Source organism: Sylvia atricapilla, chromosome 2, assembly GCF_009819655.1.
Source record: "Sylvia atricapilla isolate bSylAtr1 chromosome 2, bSylAtr1.pri, whole genome shotgun sequence".
NCBI lineage: Eukaryota > Metazoa > Chordata > Aves > Passeriformes > Sylviidae > Sylvia > Sylvia atricapilla.
In genome coordinates, this window is record NC_089141.1 from 28,428,344 (window position 1) to 28,456,294 (window position 27,951).

General features: G+C 45.1%; 1 protein-coding gene across 1 annotated transcript; it reads left to right on the forward strand.

Annotated features, from left to right (window-relative positions):
• Positions 1-27,935, forward strand: LOC136375610 (alpha-2-macroglobulin-like protein 1). The gene is made up of 37 exons (XM_066341217.1): positions 1-148; positions 780-963; positions 2,188-2,238; positions 2,550-2,694; positions 3,349-3,401; positions 3,714-3,734; positions 4,263-4,422; positions 5,038-5,122; positions 5,476-5,587; positions 6,864-6,972; positions 7,509-7,618; positions 8,373-8,537; positions 8,829-9,056; positions 9,936-9,999; positions 10,448-10,593; positions 11,167-11,313; positions 12,506-12,679; positions 13,663-13,768; positions 14,311-14,419; positions 14,508-14,733; positions 14,952-15,078; positions 15,212-15,333; positions 15,501-15,552; positions 15,860-15,943; positions 16,521-16,697; positions 17,901-17,982; positions 18,079-18,235; positions 19,576-19,650; positions 20,394-20,547; positions 22,020-22,201; positions 22,620-22,835; positions 24,114-24,235; positions 24,987-25,077; positions 25,716-25,784; positions 26,036-26,138; positions 27,283-27,324; positions 27,728-27,935. The coding sequence occupies exons 1-37, from the start codon at positions 81-83 to the stop codon at positions 27,751-27,753; spliced, it is 4,344 nt and encodes a 1,447-aa protein (XP_066197314.1). The 5' UTR covers positions 1-80; the 3' UTR covers positions 27,754-27,935.
• The last annotated feature ends 16 nt before the right edge of the window (positions 27,936-27,951 follow it).

Here is a 27,951-nt window from a genome sequence, read left to right on the forward strand (position 1 = left end):
TAGGATTGCTCCAACCTATCAGTACATGCAGTTCTCTCCTCCAGTGTGGATCTTATCATCTGCCTGTCCCAGCTCAAGCAATGGGAGCACCACTGCTCCTCTTAGCCCTGACCCTATTCCCAGTTGCAGCTGCAGCAAGCCTGGAACCGTGAGACTCTCTCCTTTTGATTTCGGGGGGCTTGGTGGAAGGGCCTGTCATTGAAGAGTGGTGCTGGGGGGCTGCACTCTCTGGCATCACAGAGCTGGATGGTGGGGGCCTGGCTCCCAGGAAGGCTGAGCAGAAGCAGCTCCTGCAGAGTCATGGGCACCGAGCACTGCTGCAGGGGCAGCCCCTGGTGTTGGCTTGTGCAGGAACTGCCCTGCACACACCACAAAGCTACAGAGGACACAGGAGTTCTGCCTCTGTTCATGCTGTGCTCATGGGGGTGAAGTCTGGTATGAGGATGGAAGCCTTATGCCTCAGCCACTGAATGTTTGGCTTCTTTGGCTTCCTCACACAGCCTTGCTCTGTGTACTCACAACTGGAGCATTGTGGATTGGGCAGCTGTCTCCTGGCTGGTGGCAGGGTGGTGACACAGAGAACTTGGGAGTTCTCTACACTGGCCATATTCCTCCTTTCTTGTTTGGAAAGGAGTTTAAAAGTGCTAAACTTCCATCAATGCAGTCCTCCAGACATTTCTCACCCTTGGTCTACTTCTTCGTGAAAGCAGCAGAGATGGATTCCGGCCTGCCCACCCGAGTCTCTGACCTGTTTTTGAACATGTACTGCTCTCTTCTAGTCACTATATGGTGGTGTTCCCTGCTGTCATTCAGCAGTCCCATGAGGAGAAGCTCTACATTCACTTCAGCTCCCTAACTGAGGCTGTCCACCTGGCTGTCACCTTGCAGACAAAAACTCAGAATCACACACTGGTGGAGCAGGATGTGGAGAAGCCAGGCACTTTTCAGAGCATCACCTTCCAGGTGAGTGTGGATGTTTGGCTACTGATTTGACAGTAGATGCTTTCACATTCACACAAGAGCACAGAACTTCTCTGGGCACACTGTCCTTTTCCTTGCCATAGGTTCCAAGCAGGCTAAGTATATTTCCCTACCAGTGCTAGGCAAAATACAACAGTGTCCTAGAGTCTAAGACAGTAGGGAATCTTTCCCGTGTAGAAAAAAATCTGGTTTTTTTTATCTGTATCAGCACATTTCATCCTACTTAAAGCATGGTGCTAAACATTTATTTTCAGTTCACTCAGTGTTTTGTCCCCTAAAAGTGCTTGTACATCACAGCAAAAGTCAATGCATTGGGAATATGTTCTTTTCATCCTTGTTTCCTCAGGAGCCTGCCCCTTCATCTCCAAGAGAACCATTCTGCTAGAAAGCTGCACCTACACTGCCAGATGTAGTTGCAGCCTGCATAGACATTGAGTTTGCTTTAATTTAGCTGTGGTGGTGCTGAAGCCACAATTTCACCGAGGCAGTCTGGATATTTCTGGAGTGGCTTGAGTTCCTGTCATTGCTCACTGCTGTAGTTAACTTATCTAGACACACTGATTACAGAACCTTCAGCTATGTTTCTGGAGAGCCATGGAGACATGTGTGGTGCTGAGGCTCTGCAAACTGCCCCAGTCTTCCTCAGCACTGCACAAAGTCGCTGTGCCTATGCCCTGATTACCCTGCAGACTCAGCAGAATTCAAGGAGGGGCTATAGTCACTTTTGATTTTTACATCAACACGACAATCATTAACTAGGAGTTTGGTGCCAGCCCTTAGGAGAGAGCAACTCCTGGTTCTGGAAAGCCAAGGAAGCCTGCTGTTAGCAAAAAATAAAAACCACCAAAAAAATCTTTCTCTTGCTCATCTCAGTCTTTCTGATGCTGAGATGTCATGTGTTTGCTTCATCAGTATCCCATATCCCATTACTCCAGATCTGACTTTCCTATGGTTTTACTTAGTTCCATAAAACTCTCACATTTCTGTTAAGTGGGAGAATGGCATGTTGGTCAGTTCACTATTAAGTTCATGAACAAGGCAGTGACTGCTTCTCCCTAAAATCACAAGTGGGTTACAGAGTCATACAGAAGAGTTTGGACTCTGAAGTTTGGGCATTTTTTAACAGTGAGATGATGTCTTATGTCTGTGATAAGATGCAAAGTTTCTGATGATTTTTTTCCCATTTCCTTGTATCAATCAATCTAGGTGCCAGACCTCATGTTAATTCCCAAGAAAACAGATGATTCCAAGACACAGGTAGGATATGTCTCTTGTCTGCCTCTCCTGTACTTGAGCCATGTTAATGTTGGAGATGCGGGGCAGGAAATAAAGTAAAGAGGAAAAGTAAATGTGCAAAGAGGCAAACATGACAAGAAGAAAGGCAAAGAAAAGAGAATGAAGAAGCTGAACAACAAAAAGAAGACTATGACTAGGGAAAGGAGAGTCTTAAATCACAGCAGATGAAAGGAGGAAGGAGACATTAGAGATTTTGGAAGGACAAATGCCTCTTGTTCTCTTTCAAGCTCTTTGCAGTCTAAGGTAATTTTTTTTTTTTTTTGACTTAACAGTCAGAAGAGGTGGCTTTTCTGCATGTCCTGATCCACAGTGGAGACAATGTGCTCCTTGAGGGTCACAAGAAAGTTCTGGTCAAGCCCCAGAAGAATATAATTCTGATAGAGACAGACAAGGGCTTATACAAACCTGGAGAAACAGGTAAGGCAAGAAGGTGGCATATGGAAATGGGGAGGGAAGGGTCAAGATAGCAGCCACACCTGGTGGAAGATTTCACCAAGTGCAGCGAGCTAAGGTTGTTGGAGATGGAAGGAAGTAGATCTCTATTATCCAGTGCTTCTAGGAATAGACTAAGTCAGGATGTTCCCTCCAAGGTATGCTACACCAAATTCCCAGCCCACTGCTCCTGGGTGTTGTTTTGGTGCCATATCTCTAGTGAGACCTAAAGGGAAAGCCAGGGCTCTCCAGGACACTGGACAACCTAGAAGGCTGTTGTTCATGTTTGAGTAAAACCTAGAGTGTCAGTTCCAAGCTGTAGAATCCCAGAGGCCCCAGTCTTCACCATGTGAAGGAACTGAAGACAGACCCCACTATAGACAGCTCCACTGTTGACCACAGCTTTGTAATCTTTCTAGGTAAAGGCAGTGGGTTTCTGCAGCACACAGCTTGTATGAGCCCCCCAGACAAATCCCTCTGGGGTGGGAGATGCTGGAGAGGGCTATTTGGGAAAAGACCTGAGTATCTCTAAGATAAACAGAGAGACATGAATACTGGAGCATGGAAAAGGAGAAGCAGGTTTGTGCAAGGACATATTGCAGCCAGAATGCTTTAGTATGTTTTTCTTTATATCTACAGTGAAATTTCGAATTGTGAACCTTGATGAGAACCTTAAGGTCATTAAAAATGAGGTGAGTATCACCTTCTGCCTTTCTAGAAGTAGAAGCTTCAGCATGAGACACATTGAGAGGCTCATGAAAGAGATATCTCCCTTCATGCCTGTTAAACCATAAGAATAAATTATCTCAGGAGGAAACCACTTATCCATCTTTCCTTGGAGAAACACCAGTGTAAGCTGGCACAGAGGTATGAGGAGACGTACTGTGGGGTCTGGATGGGACAGAAATTTCTGCTCAGGGACCCATGTCAGGCAGAGCTCTTTATACTGGTTCATATGGATGCTGTTTTACAAAACTGAGATTGTATTTCTCTTGTTTTTACAGTATTCCCAGATATGGCTGCAGGTGAGTGACAAAGAAGCGACCAAAGGGATATATTTGTCTCTTCTACCGTGATCTTTTCGCTCCCAGAGTTGTGCCACAAGTGTAACTTAATGAAGTTATAGTTATAGTTCAGGTTCAACTGAAGGGTTGTTTATGGGGTCAGCCTGGGTTCCTCTCAGCTCAGTACCTCTGTGGTGCACAGAGCTCAACAAAAAACAGGCAGTAACAAACCTTTGCCCAACACCCTGGCTGCACAGAGCACAGGGACAGGTGCTCAATAGATCCAGCACAGCTGCTTCTCCTTGCCATGGTGTTATGATATTGCCACTTCCCAGGAGCTTTACTGTTCTTGGCAGCCTTTGTAATTCCAAAGTTTACTAAAATAATACTGGAGGGAAGCGAAGGTATCTCTCCTGGAAGTCTGGAGCCCTCCCTGCTGGGTCAAGTTTAAGCCCTTATAGTGTCTTCTTGTGCCTGAGTATGGCTGGACCTGCCAGGTACCTGTGCTCCCAATGTGATTTGTGGTTCTGCATGTCCTTTCCCAAACAGGATCCTGAATACAACCGTATTGCTGAGTGGCTGAATGTAAAGTCAGATCATGGCATTGTGGATCTCTCCTTCCCCCTGGCGTCTGAGGCATCCCTTGGGAAGTATACCATCTCAGTGCAGCAGGACATGGCTCAAAAAACCTTCACTGTTGAGGAATATGGTGAGACTCCATCATCACAGGGGAGGGAAAAGCAGTGTGGGTAGCTGGAGGAGAGAGCAGGGTGATGCAGCTGTGTTCATCCCACCTTTTGCCTTGGGAGAGCAGCAGAATGGGGACAAGGATGGATGGGTCTGTGTGCACACCTCACAAGGGACTGGAGTTCTGCAGCTGCATGGGATACAAAGGAGAGGCTGTAGGCTGACATATCCCTCTACCTGCATCTGGGCCCCGTAATGAGCATGTTTTGCTTCTCATTTTCACCCTTTTCTCGGGTAGGTTTGTCATCCACTCCAGTCAGCTGCTATAATGGGAAGTGGAATCGTGTCTTGGTCCCATTAATTAGCATTGGTAAAAACAAGAACCTGTGCCATTTAAGTGTTTAAGCTTGACTGAGCTGGAGTAGAAAGCAGTCCCATGTGCAATTGCAGCAGCAAATACAGGGTGGTGTGGCTGGAGGGAGTAACTTGATTGCAGCATGGTGGTGAAGAACTGGGGACATCACTGTCTTTCCCTCATCTGAGCTGCTGCTATAACACAACTTCTGTCAATGTCCATACTCACCCATACCATCCATTGTTTTTTTTCTCCATCCTTATCTTACTCTCTTCCATACAGTGCTGAAAAAATTTGAAATAAAAATTGAGCACCCTCCACATATCACTACAGCAGATGAGGAATTTCAGCTGGATGTCTGTGGCAAGTGAGTACATGATATCATTGTGATCTCTGCCCTTTGGCTCCACTGTCTACTCCATATTGCTTATAAAAAATAAGTGGTCTTCCACTTGTCAGTATCATCTTTTTGCATTACCCTGTGATTTGGGGAGACAGATCAGTCTCTGGAATGGACTCCTTCTCACCCCTGGTCACTTACTGTGAGGCTAAAGATGCTGGCTTTAGTGAGTGGAGAGAGATGCAAAATGATTTAAAAGAATGTGCTAACAAGGTACAAGGCAAAGCTCTCCAGGCTCCACTTCCCCTGATGAGGCTGGGAGGTGTCCTGTATCAGTCAGCAGACTGTCTTTTGGTGAATGTTTCTCTCTTTTGAAATAGGTATACTTATGGGAAGCCTGTTCAAGGGAAAGTAGAAATTGCTGTTATGACACTCTCCCAGGCTGTGGATGAAAATTTTACAAGTTCAGAGATGCAGAACCAAAGCAGCTGGGTAGGTGAACAAATAGGAGATCAAATAGTATGATGTGCTGGAAATGTGTTTCTGCCCCCCTTAACCTGCCTCAATGTACCTCAGATGGGCATCAGCCTGTTCAGTCTGGTGTCTTCCCAGTAGCTGGACATGATCAGAGCATTGACTCCTCTTGCCATAAGCCTGTTGTTTGAATTACTGCTCTAGCTGTGCGTGCCTGACTTGGGAGAAGGTGTAAGCTGTGGGAAACAGTGGTGATCGAGACCTTTTCCAAAGGTCTGTATCATATTGTATGCAATCAGATCACCCCATCAGATGAGGCTATTCGCATCGCTGGCCTGTTCAGCCCTGTGACCACTCCCACTAATGAGCAGGCAATCAGAGAATCACATGGACTGTGGATCCATGCCCTGTTTCTTGCTCTATCCCTGCACAATGGATCATCTTAAGCTTGCTAATGTCTGGTCTGAAATTATGTCTATTGCTGGTTACACTTCCTTCTCATCTGCGTCTATTATTTTTTGTGGCTATGCTTCGCATTTCTTTTTTTCCCACGGGTTTCAGATGCAACTCTCTTGGCCTGAGAGGCACAGGAAAATATTTCTAAATGTCAGACCAGCCAGCAATGAGCCAGAATATAAAAATCTAGCTGGATCTCTGCATCTTTTAAAATGCACTCCAGCTGGAATGCTGCACAGTCTTAGCTGTGCAAAACATCAGCTGAATGCCAGCTCCACATGGCATGTAAGAGGCCCTGAAAGGTTCTGAGGAGTGCTTCACAGGCATGGCTAGAAACACTGGCTATACCCAGGCTCTGCCTCAATGACTGGCAAAGCTCTTGCCATCTGTACCTGGCAGGGTGCCTGTGTTTAATATGGCCATGTCATAGGAATGGTCATGTCTGGAAAGCCCCACTGTCAGGCTTTATTCATCAGGGCCATAGCATTTCAGGGAGACCTTCAGCTCACATATTGAAACTCATGCTCTCTGCTACAGGATTTGGGCTGAATCCAGTCTCCTGAGTTTCTCTGTGACATAATTAACTCTTATGTGCTTTGCCTTAAGTACCTCCCCCCCACACACACTCTTTTTGATGACTGTTTAGTCCAAGCATATTGATTTTCTTTTCTGCCTAAGGTATCCATGATGGGTTTCTGCATTTAGGATTTGGGAGCTTTCCTCTGTTCCAAAAATATCTGGAAGTACTTTGTTAGGATTGCCTGGCATCTGTTGAGCTGCTTGTCTTCCTCCACACCATGCTCTTTCTGTTCTCCTCTCCTCTCCTCTCTCTCTGCAGACAGATAAGGATGGCTGCACTACTTTCACAATCAAGACAGCAGCTCTGGAAATAAATGAAGCTGACAACTATGTAATTGCAGCAGGAAAAATAGTGGAAAATGGAACAGGTACTGGATAATACGTGGAGCATTCTGTTCTTCACAGGCAACATTTTTGGTTTTGGTCTTCCTGTGGCAGTGGAATTTATTTTGAAAAAGTAACCTGAAGGTTCCTAAATCTTCTGTCATGGTAATAGTCCCTGTTCTAGTACCTCTTCCATCTGTTTTCACCGGATTTCCTAATCTTCTCCACCATTCACCTCTCTTTGCCTTTGTAAAACTTTTTAGTGATTGCCTGGAAATCGGGATGTTCCTCAGCCAGTTGCAGAGTGCTGGACTGTTTATAATTAAACAGTCATCTAGTTTCCCTTTATCTCCAGAAAACATAAACAAATGAACATATAAATAAATACTTATCGGCTATGATGCATCATGTCATGAAGCAGAAAGCCCAGAAAACTTGAGGGAATCATACCCTAGAAGAATGTATCTTCTCTCCTAAATGTAGAGCTTGTAGATTTTGTAGGTAGTGTTGAAATGCCTTTTTTTCTTCTGCTTCCCTAAGAGCACTTCATGTTCAACAGATTTTTCATCTCCCCATCCAGGAGCCCATTCTGTGGAAACAGCTTTAATTCCTGTTGCAACGATAATGAAATCTGTAGAGTTTATCAACCTCCATCCGTTCTACAAACGTGGGATACCATACACAGGGAAGGTAACATTCATGGATCCCTTTTCTGCTGAGAATGCATCACAGATATAACCTTTTGTGGGAAGAAAGGAACAGTGTCCAGAAAAGTAAATGCTGATCTGCTGGCACCCAGAAACTAGGAGTGAAGCCTCTTGTAGGAGAAATTTTTTTCTCCCCATCTGAACATACTGTATTTCCTGGACTGGAATTCTGGAGCCAGCTGCAGTTTCTGGAGGCTTCCCCAGGGGCATGTCCTGAAACTAATCTGGGCATATGGGATGGGGGTGGCACCAGCAGGCACATAACATTCCCTTTGGACCAAAGCTGATTATAACTTGGCAGGAATTTCTAAAGCCTTGCATATCAGTTCACTGGCAGTCATTTCTGACTCAGGTCCCCTGCGTGTTGTTGTCCTGGGGCTAGAAACCCTGTCACCTGGGCCAGTACTGACCCCAGCATGGAGGGCAAGGAACAGCAAGAGTTAAGTTTTTGGAGACAAACCACTTTCTGATCATCAAAGATCCTGCAGCATTGTCCAAGAAACATCTCAGGATCTGAGGAATTCACCTTTTCCCCCAACAGAGGTGTCTCATTTGCCTGTATCACCATTTTGTTCTAGCCCTGAACAGCTTCAAATTGGTTGGTTTTGTGTATTTATTGGACTTTTATTTGGATCCTTCCAACCAGTCTGAAAGCTAGAAGGACTGAGGGAACCCAGTGATAGAAGCAATCAATATTAAGCACTGGCAGGGAATTAACTTCCTCCCCTTCCCTACAGATGTTCTGCCACAGTGCAGAGTCGCCCCTCAGAAATCAAACAGTCCATCTAATTGTTGATGTCAATGATGAGGAGACACAGCTGTCATTCCTCACAGATGAGAATGGGGAAGCTCACTTCACACTGGATACCACCAGCTGGAACAGCACGATGGTTTCTCTGAGGGTGAGTATCAGCCGCTGAAAATCTTTTGTCTGGTGTGGAGTGTGTCCCATGAAAAGATGAAAGAGGAAAAATGATCATGGTCAAATCTACCAGGCTGAGATTTTTCCTAAAACTTTGCAAGAGGAAATCTCATAAGAGACTTTAAAAGGACATTTCAACAAATTACTTTAAGCATACAGATGAGCAGTCTGCCATCAGGTCAGGTGATAACAGAGTTTCAGCAGGTGTACAAGTTCCCTTGCATCACTTGATGCTAATTGTATTCCCACCTTGTGTTTATGTGCTCGGAAGGGTACCTACAACCCTCCAGGTGACGACAGTCCACTTCCTGGTGAAAGTGAAGAAATGGACAGCTTCCACTGGCTGAAACCTTTCTACTCTGAGAGCAACAGCTTCCTTGAGATCAAGGCCAAGAATGATGTGATGTCCTGTGATCAAGAGCAGGAAGTGCAGGTGGATTATATCCTTTCCCAGCATAAGCTCAGCTCTGAAGAAGACCACATTCATTTCTACTACTTGGTGAGCAGAAGACAGCTGATTCTCAGGGCAAGGTTATGCTTACTGGCATTTTACCCTTTTCTCAAAGCACAGAGATACTCAAAGGAAAGGTAAAGCTAATCCTAGACAGTCAGTTTGTGACTTCTGTTCTGCCCAAACCTGTGCCTGATTTCCAGTTCCTGGACCTGCTCCTAGTCCCCAGCTGCATTGCTTTGTTATCCATGTCCTGACCTTAGATTGGGTGATAGATGCCTGCCATTTGCCCTACTTTCTTTTATGTCCACATAGATGGCAGTGGAGGGGTAGCCCGAACTCTGCCCAGAAGGTGTGCCCCAGATCTATCTGTGTCTGGGACAATCTGTCTGAGAACTAAGAGGCAATCTCTGGGGCAGCTGACATTCCCTTGCCTGTATCTTCCCAGGGAAAAGCTGAAAGGCCCTTGCACAGGGCCTTGGTGCACCCCAGAGGTATGTAATAGCCTTTTGATGAAGTCCACTTTCAAGGAAGTGAGTCAAAGCAAGGGTGTGACTAAAGCCTAGCTGAGAGGTTATGACTGTCTTGGTTACTGAACTGGACTCACTCATGCAATCAAAAAGTACTTTATCCTAGTAATGCAAAGATCAGAGTTCACTGGGTCTTAAGAGCAGCAGCCCATAGCTTCAGAAGTACCTCTGGCTTTGCAAGCAGCCCCACCTTCTCATGGCCCAACCAACACATCTGAAGTCCTACCCAGCTGTACCATCAGCATCTCTGCTGCAGAACTCTGGAAATCATGTCTTGCCAGAGGAACTTCTGGGGCAACATTTGTCAGACATCATTCTCTCCTTTCATATTATTTTCATACACTCTTCATGCTCTCAGAATTCAGACCCTTGAGTGGCACTTCTCTTTGTTCTTCAGGTGATAGCAAAAGGCAAGATCCTTTTCAGCAGAGAGAAGAAGGTGCCAATTATCCAGCATGAGAGTGAGTAAAAACCTGAGAAGTTAAATGCCTCATAACACACCCCAGAAAACTGAGTGCTCTCCAGTGACTGTCTGCAGGTGTTATTCTTATCCACAGGTGGCAAATACTGAACTGAGTTCTTAGTGGTGATCTTTCTCCTAAGACCATCACAATCTCCTCCTCAATTCAATATCTTTATAGGCAACTGTCCTCCTTCTGTCTTGTCTAATTGATCTAATATCCAATCTTATGACTTTGCTGCTAACTTTTACCTTTGGAGAAGACATGAGTCAAATACATTACTGGTATGCTTGGTTTATTGTTAATTTGTGACACTGTCTCTGTGGGGTGTTCTTATCTGCAAGGTAGAAATTATTAAGACCTCTTTTGGTTCTTAATATGTGTCGCCCTCCAATGAGTTGATCCATTTGGATGTTGTTCCTCTCTTCCTTGCTGCTGTCTTGTGCAGATCTGCAAGGCTCCTTCTCATTGACTCTGCCTGTTGGCAATGACTTCCTGCCTCACATCAAGCTCCTGGTGTATGCAGTCTTCTCGGATGGAGAGGTGGTGGCTGATGTGGAGCAGTTTGAAGTAGAAAAGTGCTTTAGACATAAGGTGAGCAGAAATCACACAAGGAGTGTGATAGCATCGTTGATGTTCTCTGGTCTTCTGTGGGTCCTGGTCCTGCTTTATCCTCATCTGAATGGTATAAACTGGATATATGCAAAACCAGATGCCCAGTATTTTTGGCTGGGAAACAAGATAGGTAGCCTCCTTCTCCCTGAATTTCTAGTCCTGCTCTCCACAACACCAACTGGTAAGCTTTGCTCAAAGAGTAAACCAGGTCCTCTTGAACTCTGTTTTCTCCCCCTGTTCCCCTTTACTGACTTGGGAACACACTATCCCTCATGCGCTCCCTAATGCAGAGGAGAAGCTTGTCTGCTTAGCTCCCTGTGGTAGCTCTGGATCAGAGGGTTATGGATGTGTGGTGGCAGAGGAAATCTGGCTAAGGCTGTGTGCAGGGCAGCCTCTTCAACCTTCCCAAAGGATCTCCTGATGGCCTGATTCAGCACTTCATCCCCCTTCCCTACCTTTATTCAAATGCTTTTGCTCTGCTATCCAGATAAATAAGAGTCACAGGGTCCCACTCTCCAAGGCTGCACGCCCTGACCCTTTCTTCTTTTGCAGGTGGCACTGGAATTCTCACACAAGGAGGAGGTCCCAGGATCAGAAGTCAGACTGAACCTCAAGGCTGCTCCAAGGTCCCTGTGCTCTGTGAGAGCTGTTGACAAGAGTGTCCTGCTGAAGACAAACCAAACCCTAACAGCAGACAGGGTGAGTGCACCCTGCCCTGACCAACCCCCTAACATCTGCCTGCCTTCTGCCTCCATGCATGGGTGGCAGGAAGCCCCCAGTACATCCCAGGACAGTGCAGGATTAGGTGGCTGGCCTGCCATTCCCCTTCCTCTACATTTTCTGGGCAGTTATGAGGTGATCCTGTTTCTCACCCTCAGCTCTGTGCTGTCAGCCTCTGCCTGAGGGTGGTGGATGCTGCACAGCACTGCAGGGGGAGCTGCTTCAAGGAGATGCTGCTGCTTGCTGCTTGGAGGGAGGGTGCTTAGCAGCTTCCCTCACATCCACATCTCCGCTCTACCATCTTCCACCAACAAGTGAGATTAAGCCTTTAAAATGGGATTTTGCCCTGGCAGGGTCCTCCTATCCCTCGGCCTCAACCACTGCTGAGTTATAACCATGTGACAGATCTGTACTTCAGAGGAGTTCTTTAGAAAACAGTAGCTAGACGAGAGCACCCAGAGCACACTGTGGCTAGTGAAAAGTAGTCAGTATTTTGTCAGCACCCAGGTGGATTCTGAGAATCAGGAGGGTTGGAAGCACCTACCTTAAAGCAGCTGCGTATTTCAGAGGAATGAATTTAAAACTTGGAGCAGAAATACTGCAAAATTTGAAAATCCTAACATAAACCCACAGTGTGTACCAGAGTTAAAACAGGTATATACCTTATGCAAAGCTGTAAGTTAAACTATATCAGTACAGTGTGTTACAAAGCCTCAAGGAATCCAGGGGGATGCACTACTCCTGTTGGCAGGGCCCACAGTGTGATCTGTTGGTCCATTTCATAAGGATGCTGTTCTAGTGCAGAGCACTGCATCATCTACTAACAGGTATTTAAAGTAATAATCTTCAAATATGTAGGTCAGGGGTGCCAATGCCTTGTGTTTAAACTGAAGCATTTTTATCCTAATTTTGCATCCTAGTGTAGAAAGGCTTGAACTGTCTTGCAGCCTAAAAGCTGCTTGCCTACATCCACTGCTTGGACTTATATCCTTCAGTATATATTATCCTATATGTGTCCTTTATGTTATGTCCTTTAGTGTAAACTGGGTCAGTGCCAACTTTCTCAACCACAAAGCTCTTATATGTAACAGAGGGCTACAACCCAACAGTTTGACCCACACGCGTGCTTGTTGGCCAGCTCAGTTGGAAGGCCTGTGTTTTCCCATGGCAGCTGCATGAGGAACTCTTCAAGGACAGCTTCATGGTTGGAGGCCGAGGCTTGCCTTACCGCCTGGAAGACTTTGAGGGATATCCTTGCCTGCCCCAGCAGCCCAGCCCCCACAAAAAGGCTCGGATGGGTGCACCATGGTACCAAAGTGAGGCTGATGTCTACAGCCTGTTTAAGGTGAGTGCCTGCACCTCCTCTAAACTTCTCCTGAGCTAGTGACTTCCAGTATGCTGTCCTGAGTGCCTACAGGAAGTCATCTGTCCCTTGTTGCTCAGTGTAGCCACACCCATTTGGGGACTATGGGGAAAGCTGAGTAAGCATATACAAACCACCTGATAAAAAAAAGAGTGTAAAAATGAACAAATTTACTTCAGGCTCCCGTAAATACAAAGGGGGAATGGCAAGAATACAGCAGTAATACCTGAGCACCTAACCATATTCTGACCAATCACCACTTGGCTATTATGTATTTACAAGCTACTTTACTGTGTGTTTCATTGACTGTCTCCTTACTTATCCTCAAAGCAGTTTTAATAAAAGGAAGTCTTTCACAGTTTGTCTTTGTAGCTAACTGTTGAGACAAACAACAAAATAAACTAATGTGCTAACAAGCATGATAGCCAGAAAAGTGTTAACATGTCTGCTAACTGAAATGCAAGAAGTGCTACTTCAGGCAGAATGCTACTTAATAAAATACATGCAAGAACGTCAAAATAGGAGAAGAGGGTAACAACACACTGAAAATAACCCAAAATGTATTCTGAATTGCATGGGTTTCTTAAGTTGACAGAACTCTACCATACAAATACAGACCCTGATTCCCTTCAAAAGGCATGTTACTGTGCTGTCTCCTGGATGCTTATTCCTCAGACTATGTATCATTGCTAGGGTTGGGCATATGGAGTGCACATCTCGTTGAAATTTACTTGTATGAGAAGTAATATCTGGTCCCAGCATTCCTCAGAAACTGGTTTCCATTCATCATGTGCTAGTCAGAGTCTGAGCCTATAAGGTTATGCGTGTTGTTATAAACAAGCAGCATTTAAGTGTTTCACCACTCACCACCAGCTCCCATTTGATACCCATGATCACGAGATAGTTTCAACATTCCTTGTTTCCTTTTATTTATAAATTATTTACTGTCTGCACTATTTTCCCAGAAACTGCGCATGAAAATATTTACCAACACTAGAATCAAGAAACCTGTTTCCTGTGTGCTTCCAGACTTTGAAAAGAAGATATATCTAGGAAAAGAGCCTATTCTTGGTAAGGAACACACATGTCCAACTTCTTGAGTGAAAGGTCTTTCCCAGTTCTGGCCAGCCTGCAGCTGAGACAACTGACCCCCATCCTGCTGTGTTTCTTGTTTGTGTATTGAGAGCAATAAAGCTTGTGTCCATTTCAATGGGCCTGATTTAAAAAATAACAGGTAAAAGCTCAAATCTCCATGCTTTCTTGGTTCAGTGTTTTTCATATAAAATGTAGTGTGCTTTCTGCCAGCACTTTCGCAGATTATGTAAAGGAGTGTGACTCCATTTTAGCATGCTGTCTCTCCTTAGATCCAGACAAAAATTCGAATCCATCAGACTGAGCCTTGGGCTAAACTCTGTCCAATTCTGTCTCCCTAAAACTCTGTTCCCCAAAGATACCCACACTGTGTCAGGTTTTCATTGAAGCATCAGCCCTGTCCACTATTGTTCTGTGTCACAGAACACTTGTGGTTTGTGTTAGATCGCCTGTGAATGAAGAGCTAGTTTCACCTGTAGCTATATATGCTGTTTTCTGAGGTATCACTCACTTTCTACCAGGCAACCAAGCTATCCGTGCTGGTTCTAAACCTCACTCTGATGACAAGGAGAAGCCAAAACCACGGACACTTTTCCCAGAGACCTGGATTTGGGATTTGGTCTCTGTTGGGTTGGTAACAGCCTCTGCCTTCCTTCCCCAGGGACCCTCCTAGGGTATTCTGAGTGTTCCTAAGCCAGTCCTCTTCTTCCTGCTGTAGGGGCGATGGACGTGCATCTCTCCAAGTTACTGTACCTGACACCATCACAGAATGGAATGCCAACACCTTCTGTGTTGCTGACACTGGCTTTGGCTTCTCACCTCTGACCCCTCTTAGGGTCTTCCAGCCTTTCTTTGTGGATGTGTCATTGCCATACTCTGTAATCCAAGGAGAGACCTTCAAGCTAAAAGCCACTGTCTTCAACTACCTCAAGGACTGTATCCAGGTGAGTTCTTGCGAGTGGGTTTCCCCAATTACATGAACTCTATCAGAACAAAACCTTGAGCCCAGAGGCAAGCTCTGAGCTCCTCAGGAGCCCTAGATGCTGGTATCTGGGCCATAAAGCACAACCTTGCAATTTATGACCCAGAGTATTTGCTGCTTGGTGCAGTGCCTGTTAGTAACACTAACCCAATGTGTTCTGGTACATCCAACCACACTCAGGTCCACACCACCCTCACGGAGACCCCAGAACTAAAGGTGGATGCCTGTCCAAGCTGCCAGTTCTCCAGCTGCCTCTGTGCCAATGAAGCAAAAACCTTTGTGTGGAACGTGACGGCAACCAGCCTGGGTGAGGCTGGCAAGAGGGACGTGTGGCAGCTGGTGGGAGGAGGGGTGGAATTTGCCCATGTCTGCATGTCTGGACCTAATGCCTGTACATACAGCTGAAAGTGCTCAGAAACGTGTCCCTGTGCTCCCTGCAGGCAGAGTGAATGTCACCGTGAGCAGCGTGGCAGAAGAGTCACACAGTCTGTGTGGTAACAGGATTGCTGTGACACCTTTGCAAGGAGGGAGAGACACGGTGATAAAATCTCTGCTTGTGAAGGTTGGTCACATCTCAGGGTGAGAACCCCTGGGGGCAGGGGTTTGTCCCCTAGGGCAGTCAGCAAGATGCTAAGAGGAAGTTTAACCTCTTCTTGGACATCAGACAGACTTGCGGGGTGACTTCCTTTCCTGTCTTCCTTATCTGAACTACTCTTTCTCCATCTGCAGCCAGGAGGTGTCCTACAAGAGAAGACCCAAAATGCCTTTCTCTGTACTGCAGGTAGGGGACAAAAATTCTTGACTGCCATTGATCATGAGACCAGTATGGAAGGGACAGGGTTACTGAAAATACCCAGGGATGGGGAGGAATTAATCAGAGAGCAAGCACCGGTGGCACCGTCCTGCCTGGGGAACAACAACTACAATTTGTCCATGTCAATCTTTTACTTGGCAAAATTTCCTCTATTGAGGCATTTGTTTGCAAATCTTGGCTCCTGTCACATTATGCTTCACCTGAGTCTCCTTGGATGCTACACTTGTATGAATGGCTTTTCCATGGATAAATGTCTGGGTTCTGCCTTCCTCAGATAACACCATCTCTGAAGACTTCTCCCTGACTCTGCCTGCAGAAGTGCTGGAGGGATCTGCCCGAGTCATGTTCTCTGTGATTGGTGAGAAAGGCTTTCCCTGCTCTTGGATCTGTAGTGAAAAAAAATATGCACAGAACTTTGGCCTTACTGATGCATTGACCCAGCTCCTCATGAGATCATCTGTAAGGGGTGTGATGCTAGCCTCAGAAGTGTGGATCAAGTAATCTTTTCTAATATTTATTCCTCTCATGAGGAATGATTCTAGGCGATCCCCAGGTGTCTGGAGGAAAAGGCACAAACCAGGATATACTCTCTGGCTTCTGTTGGTGCCATCCACCTAAGTGAAACCATCTCCACGTATTTCCACCAGCTTTGTCTCTGTAATTCCTCTCCCACCTTGGTACCCACTCAGGAAAGACAGCTCTCTTTACCTTTCTTCAAGCTTTCCTTAAAGCTTTCCTCCTCCCAGAACCATTCTGTCTTCCTTTGTGGTGCTGGCCTAATGTAGGAGGGGTCACCAGAAATTTCAATCACGTTTGTTCAGTCAGGGCTCTTTTCTGGGATCCCAGCTGGGTCTAGGGAAGGCAGCAGTCCTTTTGTTTCACACTGGTCAGTGTCTGTGCTTTTCCTTTCTCCTGTCTCTCCTCTCAAATGTAAGGTGACATCATGGGTCCAGCACTTCAAAACTTAGATCAGCTGCTGAGTATGCCCTTCGGCTGTGGTGAACAGAACATGGTCCAGTTTGCACCAAACATCTTCATACTCCAGTACCTGAACAAGACTAAACAACTGAATCCAGAAATTAAGGATAAAGCACTGAAGTTTCTGACAACAGGTAAGCATTGTCCTTTTTCTGCTGCAAAATGAAGCTGCAATAAATCAGGAGTGTGGGGCACAGGTCTGGTGGGGAGCTGAAGGGCAGGAGTGGGAGCGCTACCACAGCTGTGACAAAGGAAGATATCACAGAGAAAGGAGAAATATCTCATGGAAAAAAGAGTTTCTGAAGAAAGCACAACTTGTCTCTGCTGGTAATTTAGGTATTAAGTCCATTTTTTTGGAGAAAGGTGTAGGTAATTAGTGATTTCATCATTATTTGATGCCTGTTTGTTCCCTTATCAGTCCAAGGCTGACAGAAGCACCTTATGAAAAGAGGACATCAGCTTCTATTACATGGAATAAAAAGTGGCCTTTGGAAATAGATAGGAGTCCAGTAGCTTAGTGTTTCCCCATGTTTTAGAAAACATATTTTGGGGTCATGTCAGTTCTCTCCAGTATAATCTGAATTTAATATAGTGCCAGTGTCTGTCTCATGTTGTAACGTGCCTCAAATTTCAGCCTGCCAGCCTCCTTGTCTGGACAGGATTTGACTCCTTTTCTTTCCCCCTTTTTCTCTGGTACTACAAGCAGGTACTGAGAACATATAAATGTATCTGGGAGAGGGAGCCTACCCAAGAGGGCGGTGGTGGCAGAGAGAAAAGACAAAGGGTAAACAATAAGGCTGTGAGGAGGGTGGAGGGAGAGCAAATACATGCAGACAGCATTCTGCCCTCAGAGCTCAAAGGCATAGCCTTGCTACTTCATGTACATCTCATAAAAAAGTGGTTTATTGAGTCCCCCCAACAGGGCTAGGAGAAGTGCTGAAAAGCAATTAGGATTTCATTTGTGTCCCCTTTAGAAAAAGCCTTCCTCCTCACTCCTACTGCATTTTTTATTTGCATCTCTCTGGCACATAGGGAGCCATGAGGTGGCTGAGCATGTCACCCTTCTGCAAAACAGCAGGGCAGGAACCCACAGCACTTGCTCCAAACAGCTCCAGAAATGCAGAGCAGCCACGTGGCCGCTGCAGCAGTGCTGTGCAACTGCTTCTTGTCACACTGATGGCTGTGGGATGCAGGGGGAACTGGAGGTGGTGTGCTCATCTCAGCGGCTCTGACTGTAGGATGTGGTGATGCCTCTTGCTGTGAAGCCATCTTCCCATGGGCAGACACAGTCTGAGGTGCTACAGGTGCTCACTATCAGTCACATCCTGTTGTCACAGGGTACCAGCGCCAGCTGCTCTACAAACACGAAGATGGCTCCTACAGTGCCTTTGGGAAAGGGGATGAGCAGGGCAACACGTGGTGAGTGACCAGAATTTCTATGGTCATCCTAAACCTATCATCCCTGCTGGTTCATCTCCTGGCTGTGACATGAGATTCCCTGTGCTCTGCTCACAGGCTGACAGCTTTTGTAGCCAGGTCCTTTGGACAGGCCAGCTCCCACATTTACATCGATAAGGACCACGTGCGCAGCGCTCTGCGCTGGCTGCAGGAGCACCAGCTGCCCACTGGCTGCTTCCAGAGTGTGGGGAAGCTCTTCAACAATGACCTGAAGGTATGGCTGCCTGACGTGGGAGTGGGAGCAGGAGGAACTCCATGTGAGGCACAGGGTTGCTTCCTCAGGCTTTTCCATTGTGAACAGTAGCCCAAAGCAATGTCCCCATGACCTGGCACAGCTAAGGCATCTGCCCAGAGCAGGATGAAAACATGGCCTAAACCAGCTGTCATTTCCTCTGTGTGAGGTTTTAGACTCTGCTAGGCTTTCTTAATGCTCACTCTAGCCAAAAGACAACACAGCTAGTTGTGCCAAGGCACTACAAAGGCACAGGGAAATGAGAAATATTTTTATATTTTAGTGTTTGTCTAGAATAAGCTGGCTGGATTCTCCCTCTTCTTGTACCTTACAGTGCATAGTATTCTATGTGGTCTAATACAGAATTGTCTGAAGATGCAGTTGACCCTCCACTGCCCCAAAGATATGGCTTCTTCTGGAGCTTGGCATCCCCCAAATGATCCCTGCAGTGTAGCTGGAAATGCATCAAACTCTTGGTGAAATGCCCTAAAGCTTAGGTACTGAACAGTGTATGTGCAGTATGGCAGTACTTGGGTTCATTGCCTTTGTAAAAGTACAAATAATCCACACTGGTCAGATCACAAAATGGCCCACATTAAATATATGGCAAATTTATGAAACAAAAGAGGCTGCTATGGTTACACATTTTTTTCCTAAAATTTGGATGCAGTACCAAATAAAAGCAGACTGTTCATTCTTGTCTGACTGTCATTAATTTCCCACCTTGAGCTTTCTATAAGAACAGAACGTTTTGGAATAGGTTTTGCACCTCCACCTGCCTCACAAGTTTCTTCTAGTCAGTGTGAATGATGCTTCTTAGCATCTTAGCCCAATTTCCCCCTCTCATTTTAGATGTACTCTTGTCTCATATCTGAGGATATAAGCAGAACCTCCCCAAGAATGAATGTCCTCTGAGATGAAAAGCAGCTCCTGAAAGCCTGTTTAACACATATTAACCTATAATTTCTTGAAATCAGATGACATATGTAAACTTGCATAACTTCTTGTATGCAAATCCTGCACCATAAAAACTTTATTCAAGTGTATAGTGGTAACATATTTAATAAAATAAGTTGCTTTACAGTTTGCTTTGTGCCTTTCTATGAGAAGGGGTGTCTAGGCTGGTGGAACAACATGGCTGAGATTGCCCTCAACAGCAAACTTTCAGGATATTCAGCAAGTGAGCCTGGCGGGCTGTCCTGTCTAAGAATGCCTAGAAGCACATTGCTGTACTCTCTCAGATGCAGTTTTTGGGGCTATACAATGACAAGCAAGCAGAGGTTGGGTTTGTCCTTTTCTGATGACTGTCTGTGTGCTTGCAGGGCGGTGTGGATGATACGATCTCATTAACAGCATATATTGCTGCTGCACTGGTGGAACTCCATCTGGAGAGGAATGTAAGTCACGCATGAAGTCCTGCAGGGCTTGGGAGCATGCTCCACCATTCATTCCTCCCCTGGTTGGGGGCTTCAGGGAATACCCAGCTTGAGCTGGTGAAAGGCTCTGTCATTCCCACCTTGCTACAAAATAAGCTAAACAGGAAAATTTTAACTTGGTGAGGAGTTCTTAATATAAATGGCCTGATTTGCAGCAAAGCAGAGCACTTGCTTCTCCCAGCTCATCTCAAGGGAAACAATTGTTTCTGAAAATAACAAAGGGCTTGCAGGGAGAGGCAATGGTTTTCATTAAACTGATCAACAGAGCTAAAGGAGAAAAAAAAGACTACTTTTCAGGTATGCACTCTCCCCAAATAAAAGCGGTGATCTTCAAGACAAGTGTAGACTGTTCTAGAAAAATAGAACTGATATTCCAGGCTTAATGGTAGTTCTAAAAACATCCTACTCTTCGGGATCAGACACCCACAGCATGTATGTCTGACAATTCTGAGCCAGCATGTTACCAGATACTTCCTACAGCTGGATTCTCCAGTGTATTAGCAATCCCTTATCCCAATGATAAGTCCAGCACACCTTTGCCTTCAACCCACAGTCAGTGATGCTTTGACCACTCTACCTCATGCTCCACAGTCCTGGGAGAGATGCTAGCACTAAAATACCTCAAGGATGTGTCTGGGATAGATGGTCACAACAACATGTTGTTTGGCCAGAGGAAATTAATTCGGTTTGGATTTGTTTTTCAGGACACCATGTTGGATAATGCCTTGCATTGCCTCAAAAAAGTAACACTTGATGAGACAAGCCTTTATGTGAAGGCTTTGATGGCTTATGTTTTCACACTGAGTAAGGACATGGAGATGAGAAAGCAGCTCCTGGATATGGCAGAGAAGGAAATTGGTAGGTTGTTGCTTTGGGGTCCTAGAGATCATGACTGTGTTCAAGGTCTGGTATCTGCAGCATTTAATTGCATGATTCTGGGAAATTTAGCTATTCACAAATGCACTTTTGTGTCAGAAAACCATAATTTATTCAAGCTATGAAAATCTCTAGTTTTCTCAGACTCAGGAAACAATTGCTAATCAAGAGCAGCAGAGGTGATCCATGCTTCATTTGTGCAGTTAAAATGCTTATTTGTGTCATGGTGCTCCTGTCATTATTTAGCAACTCATACATAGTACAAGAGATCTTGCAGAGCAAACTTGTTTCACCAAGTCTCTTCAGCTGCTGGTCAAGACATAGACTTGAAAAATTCAAACCTTTTGACTGCTTTCCCATTGCTGCTCTACTCAGCTGAGGGCCCTTGGGTGGATGGACCTTTAAAGCTCTGCTGCTGAGCTTGGTACTTCCTTTTGTCTCATTAGCTTGGGGAAATAAATAGAGTTCTGTCCTGAGTGAGGATACTGGGGTGGGTGTTCAAAGCACCTAAGCCTTTGGCTAGACAGTTGGTAATATTACCTAAGTTGGTTTAAGTCAGTTCTTCCCCACATTTGCTTGTCTGGCAGTGTGGTGAACCACATTGAGGGCTGTAAAGTAACATATAAAAAAAAAAAAAAAACAAATGGAGAGAGAATTTTTCAGCCTAACCAGCTACCAGTGCTGGGTGTTGGTCACTGCATAGCCAGTCAAGCTGCCAGCTGGCTTCACAGGACAGCCAGTGGGCAAACTGGAAGGAGCAGATTAGCACACATTTAGTGCAGTACTTCTTCAGAGCTGCCTCTGTGATAATATACACGGAACAAGGAAAATTACCTACCACTGTGATAAACATAATGAAAGTTCTCTGTAGAGGACCTTAGCTAAATTTTGAAGTCTTGAGGCTGTTATTATGCAAACAAGTGATTTGGTGGTTCTCCTTTCAAAAGTGGAGGTTTGTTCTGGAAACTGACTTTGAACTTAAAAGCATATCAGGTTTTCACACTTGTACCATGGCAGAAGATTCCTACACAATTAAGCCTGGCACAATTAGGCTAAATTCGTAGCTGAATTTCATTAGGCCCCTACTACTACTGCAGCAAAATATTCAACTGGACTCAGATGTATTCAGTGTTTGTGACCTTGGACCTGAAATGGGAGCCCAGCTCTTTCTTAAATTGCCTTTCACTATGCACTGCATAGTGAGAATGCCAGCAAAGTTGGGTAGTCTTTCTCCTCCCTTGGCCTGACAGCGATGCACCCTCAAAGACTGAGCAGTTCTTGTACAATAGGTACAAGTGACTGTAAATGGGTCCTAGAGCTTTTCAGCACAGGGTGTCCTGTTACTCTGTGGTAGGCAAATGTAGAAACAGCAAAAATGCTGAAGCTTGGAGACATAACTTTGAATATACAGGGATCTACAATTCTTCTCTTCCATGTATTTCTTCCCCCATCAGCACAGCTACTGACATCACAATCTGCTGATGAAAAGTCTTCTTCCATGATTGAGACAGTAGCCTACATTGTCCTGGCTCATGTCTCCAAACCAGACTTGTCACTCAATGAAGCCTCAGTGAGCAAGCTTGTGCGCTGGCTCAGTGCACAAAGAAATGCCTTTGGAGGATTTGCTTCCACACAGGTAACAAAACAGGGAAAATCATGGGGGAAAGACTTCTTGTGCCTGGAGTCATGTGCACATCTCTCATGTGCACATCACTATAGACCCATCCTTTGCAGGGAAAGATATATGAGCCCTGTTTGCTCAGGGAAAGAGAGAGAGCCACGGGGAATTCATCTCTCTGTAGTGTAATTGGGATTACTCAGAGTCTCTGGCACTGCTAAGCCCAGAGCTCACAAACTGCCCATTCCAGGTAACAGAAATCATCCTGCTGCCTGTGGCATAGACCCTACCTATGGACTAGTGGGATAGAGCCTGCCTGTGTCAGAGTGTGAATCCGGGCCATGAGGGCTGTAGTTCTCTCTGCAGGCCCTGAACTGGTGTGCTGGGTCTTGTCCCGCACGGCCCCGCAGCACAGTGACTCTGACTCTCCCTCCAGGACACGGTTGTCAGCCTGCAGGCCCTCGCTCAGTATGCAGCCCTGATTCCTCAGGAGATCAGAGATGTCAAGGTGGCAGTGAAAGGCAAGGGGGCTTCTCCACTGGACTTCCATGTGCACAGGAACAACAAGTTGGTCTTGCATCAGGCATCTCTCCTTGCAGACACAGGGACCTACACTGTGCAAGCAATGGGCAGTGGCTGCGTTTATGTCCAGGTGTGTATGTGTAAGGAACAGAGCTCTCAAGTTTTGCCTCTGGCTGCTGAAGTGAGCTTTGGCTTTACGTAGCTACTATAGCCTCAAGTTCTGAGTAGGATTTTGCCTTCTATGTGGAATCATGCCAGACTTGAAGGTACTCAGGTGTACTTTGTTGACAGGGTTTCATGTAACCATCTTTGGTATCTTCTCAGAAATGTCTCAGTTTTGCTGTCCTATCCTATGGAGGCATGTGATTATTAAGAGACCAGTAGATCTGAAGTCAGGAGTAATGAGACACAGAAGAGTACTTGCTTCTATTTTGAATGTGTTGTTGTTGATGTCACTGCTTCAGGAGCAGGGCACTGTATATCTTCTGAGACAAAATTCTTTGGGTCACTATGCAGAGATGAGGAGTGATGTGGTACCACGACCTTCTTATTCCAGTACACCAACACAACTGTTCCATCAGGAGGACACATCTTATTTTTCTGGCAGTTTTGATAGTCGTTCACTTGTGAGCCATTCATGCAACAAAGAACTCAATTCACTCCCTGTGAAAACCTTTATTGCTGGGTCACTTCTGTTCAGATGATGCCCACAGAGAATCTTATGACACTCACAGAGAATCTGCAAGCAGTGTCTAGTCAAGGGGACACCACGATTATTAATTGCTAATGCATGTAGGAGATAACTAGAACCATACTGCTTGGATAGACTTGCATACAGTCAGTGAGCGTAAGACATCTGATGAGCACATGCTGGGGAGGCAGTCAGTCACCAGGCAGGTGGAAGAAGATTGGCCTATGCTGCTTTTTGATGAGTGTGATCATCCCACCTGCTGAATTATCTTCCAATTTTGTTCTTCTTAAGGGATTTGTAATTGTTTTACTGGTATTTTCCCCTTGAGACCTATTGACTATTAGCATGTCAAGAGTTAACAGTTACACTTCTTTCTCTTTGTGTTTTAGCTAATGTGCTGCCTTGAACCTTAACAGCAACTTTTTTTTTTTTTTCTTTTTCTCTCTCTCTCTCTTTTTTTTTTTTTTTTTTTTTTTTTTTTTTTAATGAGTCTGAATGAGGCCTTGAATCACATATAACTGAGTTTCCAGGTTTGGGGTTGCATTTGGCAGGTGTATCTGATGCAATGTGCTAAACAGCATATCTCTGAACAAAAAGTGCATCTGGGTCCAACTGTGTCAACCACTGGCTAGCAATCTGTTAAAGCTGGAGGCACAGGTAGTGCTTTACTCAGGGAAACTCTGGGGCACTTCACAGAGATGTTTTCTCCCCCACCAGACTACTTTGTACTATAACATCCCACCACCAAAAACAGAAGAGGTCTTTGTCCTGGATGTGGAAACAGTACCAAGAGAATGTGATGGTGTCGGGAAAGAGTTTGACATCCATGTGTCTGTCAGGTATGAGATCCCTTGAGGCTCTTTCTTCAGTGGAAAAAAGGATGAACTCAGTTGTATGATGAACTTCATGAAAGCCTCCTGTCTGGAGAATTAAAGACACAGAGATAACCTCTTCTTCTCCATAGATCCCAAGGAGATTGTTGACTGAGGATTAAGTCCTGGAGAAGCATGGCAGTGCACTGGCAGTGTCTTGCAGAACCACAGCAACCATCTCAGGCAGCACAGAGCAGCTCAGCAGTCCCCAGAGCACCATCAGCTGAGCTTCCATGTTGGGGGACCACTGGCATCCTGGGCTGAACCAGCCCTGAGGTGCATCCCCCTGCAGTGTGAACCTCTGCTGGAACTAGTCTGTAGAAACTCCAGTCCCTATCCACATCTTACTTGCCTGCATCTGTCTAGAGTGAGAGTCTTGATCCATATTCTCCATGCCTTACTGTCCTTACTTAAAGAGAACAATAGCAACGTTTCCAGTCTCAGCATGGAACAGCAAAGGTCATTTCCAGCTGTTGGAGAAGGCAACAGGAAGCCACATTATTTCCACATTAACCATAATGCATTTTCTGCACAATATTGAGTGAGTAGATGGGGACCATTTTTTGTCCCTTTATCCCACCAGTTAGACATACTGCTGAGCTTTCATATCACTGTAGGGCAGGGCAAAGTTTGGAAGTGTCCATTAGTATCTCCTAGAAATGCTGTGCTGCCTTCCACATCTAATGTGCTTCTCTCCTCCCTCCTCTCCCCCCTTCAGGTATGTAGGGGACCGTGGGACGAGTAACATGGCCCTGCTGGAAGTGGAGATGCTGTCAGGGTTCATTCCTGTTCAGAGCTCTGTGAAAGAGGTGAGACTTTTCCTTTGGCTTTCCTTGAGGATATCAAAATCTGTTTTCCAGATCTATCTCAGTCAGAAATATCCAAACATTTAAGAAATGTCAGAAAACAGATATAACAGGCTATTTTAAAAGGCAGCTTTCCACTTACATAAGTGGTTGTGCAGTTTTTCATGTTCATAGAAGGATGGTATACACAGGAAGAGGTCAGTGAGAAGATGAAAAAGCACCTAGTTAGAATCATCTAGGCTGCATTGGGCCCCTTTGCAGTTACCATTGCCATTTTTAGGGATATTCCATAAAGTGCTGTTGAATCCCACAGAGTTGTTCAATGACATGCTCCAGTGTTCCACACAACAGCTAGGAAGATCTGACACAGACTTGTACTAACCTGTTTTCCCTTTGCTACAAGTCATGAAAGTAGGAACACGGCCCAAAGACACTTGTAACCAAAACTGAAAAATATTTTCTAAGGCCTAATGTGTGCTCCCCACAATCTCAAGGCTGAGGAAGGCAAACCTGACTAGTCCTCAGGCTGGGCTAAGTGCTCTTGTCAACAGTGATTCACTGACAAATAACAAACCTGCTGTGAAACAGGGAAGGTTAATAAGCTGATGTTAACCAAGCTCATCTCTTGCCTTCCTATACAGCTGGAGAAGATACCTCTTGTGAAAAAGACAGAGACAAAACCAGACAAAATCACAATCTACTTGGAGGAGGTAAGAGGAAGACCACAGGGAACTGCCCATTCAAGTAGTAGCAACTGAAGTACTTTGCATGGGGACTTTTGCAGATTAAAAATACAAATCTCTAGGCTGCTCAAGCAGGCTAAACTTTTCACAGGAGAGGAAGAGGGTAGAAGAACCTGGAAAGATAGGAAAAAACCCTCTGATGCAGAGGGAGTAGAGTTAGCGTGTAAGTGATTTTGAGATACCAGCGCATTTCTGCTTACTTGCATTCTTCTCTCCAGCTGGATGAGAATTCTCTGAAGCTTAACATCTCAGTGGAACAAGATGTAGAAGTGCAGAACCTGAAAGCTGCAACAGTGCATGTCTATGACTACTATAAGCCAGGTGAGATTTCACTGACATTGGTGTAAAATAATTATTGTACCCCCCCTCTCAGACAAAATTATGTCTGTGACCCTAATTCCCTTTAACTCCCTTATTCCAGTGCACGCCCTCCCGCAACTTCAAACTTGGGTTTCCTCTGTACAAAACTTCAATATTCAAGTAGCCATTTGCTTAGAAAAGTTCTTGAGACAAGGCTGTGTGGCACTATGATTATGTTGTGGAGTGTTATGTGTTCCCCAACTGTGTTTGTTTTCTTCCTCTCTAGCTTCAAGCTAGAGGACTTCTCTGACAATTTGCCATGATTTCTCCAGCTTTTTAGCTCCCTTGAGGATACTTAGGCATTTATCTGAAATCAGTCTTGCACAGTGCTACCCTGATCCACTAGAAGGCAGAATTTAGTTGTATGCATTACATGTATGCATTATTACACTATAATCCTACCATCCATTTTGTCCTGCTATGTCTCAGAGGATAACAGGAAAATAATTTGTTACCCTTTAAAGCTCTAGATGAATTATTAGCACAGAAAAGAGAGATCTTGATATTTTGAGTCCCTCCGATTATTCTGTTCTCAGTATGAGACAAAACAACAGATGGAACATTAATAATTATTTTTTAAAAAAATTGAGAACAAAATGGAAAAACTGCTGCTGGAGATTTAGAAAGCAGCACTACATGTCATATACTAAATTCCATTCTTGCTCCCCCTTCTGCACCATGGCAAGAAAAGGACACTTTTTAATCCAGCTGTTACAGAGCTAAATATTGTCACCTAACGTGCTCTCTCTCTCTGCTATTTCATCCTGTACAAGAATTTTTGTGCTTAGTACATACAATTTAAAGAGTGTTATCTGACATGAAAATACTAACTATCACTAAATAAGCATGGCTATCAGGACACCCTGATATTTATTTACAAAAAATGTCCTTGCATTAGAAGGTATCACAGTGGACAAGATGATCTTTTACAGCTGTATGGGATACATGTAGGGACAGACTGTTGGCCTGACCCACTACAAACGTTTCTTTGTTCCTGCATTCACAGTCTGAGGAGTGAAAAATTAAGGTAGTGGGATCGTAGTGCTACTGAGAAATAAGTTTGGCAGTACCCTACAATGCAGTCCTTTCCCTCTTGTTTCTACAGGTGACCGCACGGCAAGAGAATATGCTTCCCCTTGCAGTTCAGGTTAGTGTTAACAGGCTTCCAGCTGGAACAGAGCAGAGGACTGGTGGTAAGCAGGCAAAGCATCCCACCTCTTCTCTGCATTTAATCCTGTCATGTGAAATAGAGCCTTCTTGGACTGCAGGTTGAATTGGGATCTACTTACTACTTGTGGGCATAGTTCCTAGCCCAGGTATTGATCTCAGTGTAGACTAAGGCTTGATCATACCATGGAAGGTTAAAATGATCTCTTTTTGTTTCATTTCCATACAGTCTTCACAGCATCCCAAATCTAAGTACAATTGGAAATGCCTATGTCAATGATAAAAAGATGTTGCACTTCATCCCATAAGATCTCTTAGTCTGCAGACACCTTCCTAAAAATTCATCAGGCGCTTTGCCTTTTCTTTCCTCTTCCTTTCTACAGATGCCTCAAAGCAGGTTTCCTCCTAGCATGCTCTGACTCTGCAACCTGAGCTTTCTGCCTCCATAGGGAAAACTACATTGCTCCAGCTCTCCTCTTCCCTGCTGTGTTGGAAACACCCTATTTCCTTTGCCCTATGTTTCTATGTGAAAACTGGCTTAATACACATTAGTTTGGGAGCAAGTGAAATAAAGTATGTGGAACCTGGAAAGAGGGCAGTGACTTGC

Bases quoted from the DNA above. Each gene is read 5' to 3' on its own strand.
- LOC136375610 (XM_066341217.1), top strand. From the start codon at position 81: ATGGGAGCACCACTGCTCCTCTTAGCCCTGACCCTATTCCCAGTTGCA. The intron at 5,123-5,475 runs GTGAGTACATGA...CTTTTGAAATAG, and splicing joins CAGCTGGATGTCTGTGGCAA to GTATACTTATGGGAAGCCTG. The intron at 26,139-27,282 runs GTGAGATTTCAC...TTGTTTCTACAG, and splicing joins CTATGACTACTATAAGCCAG to GTGACCGCACGGCAAGAGAA.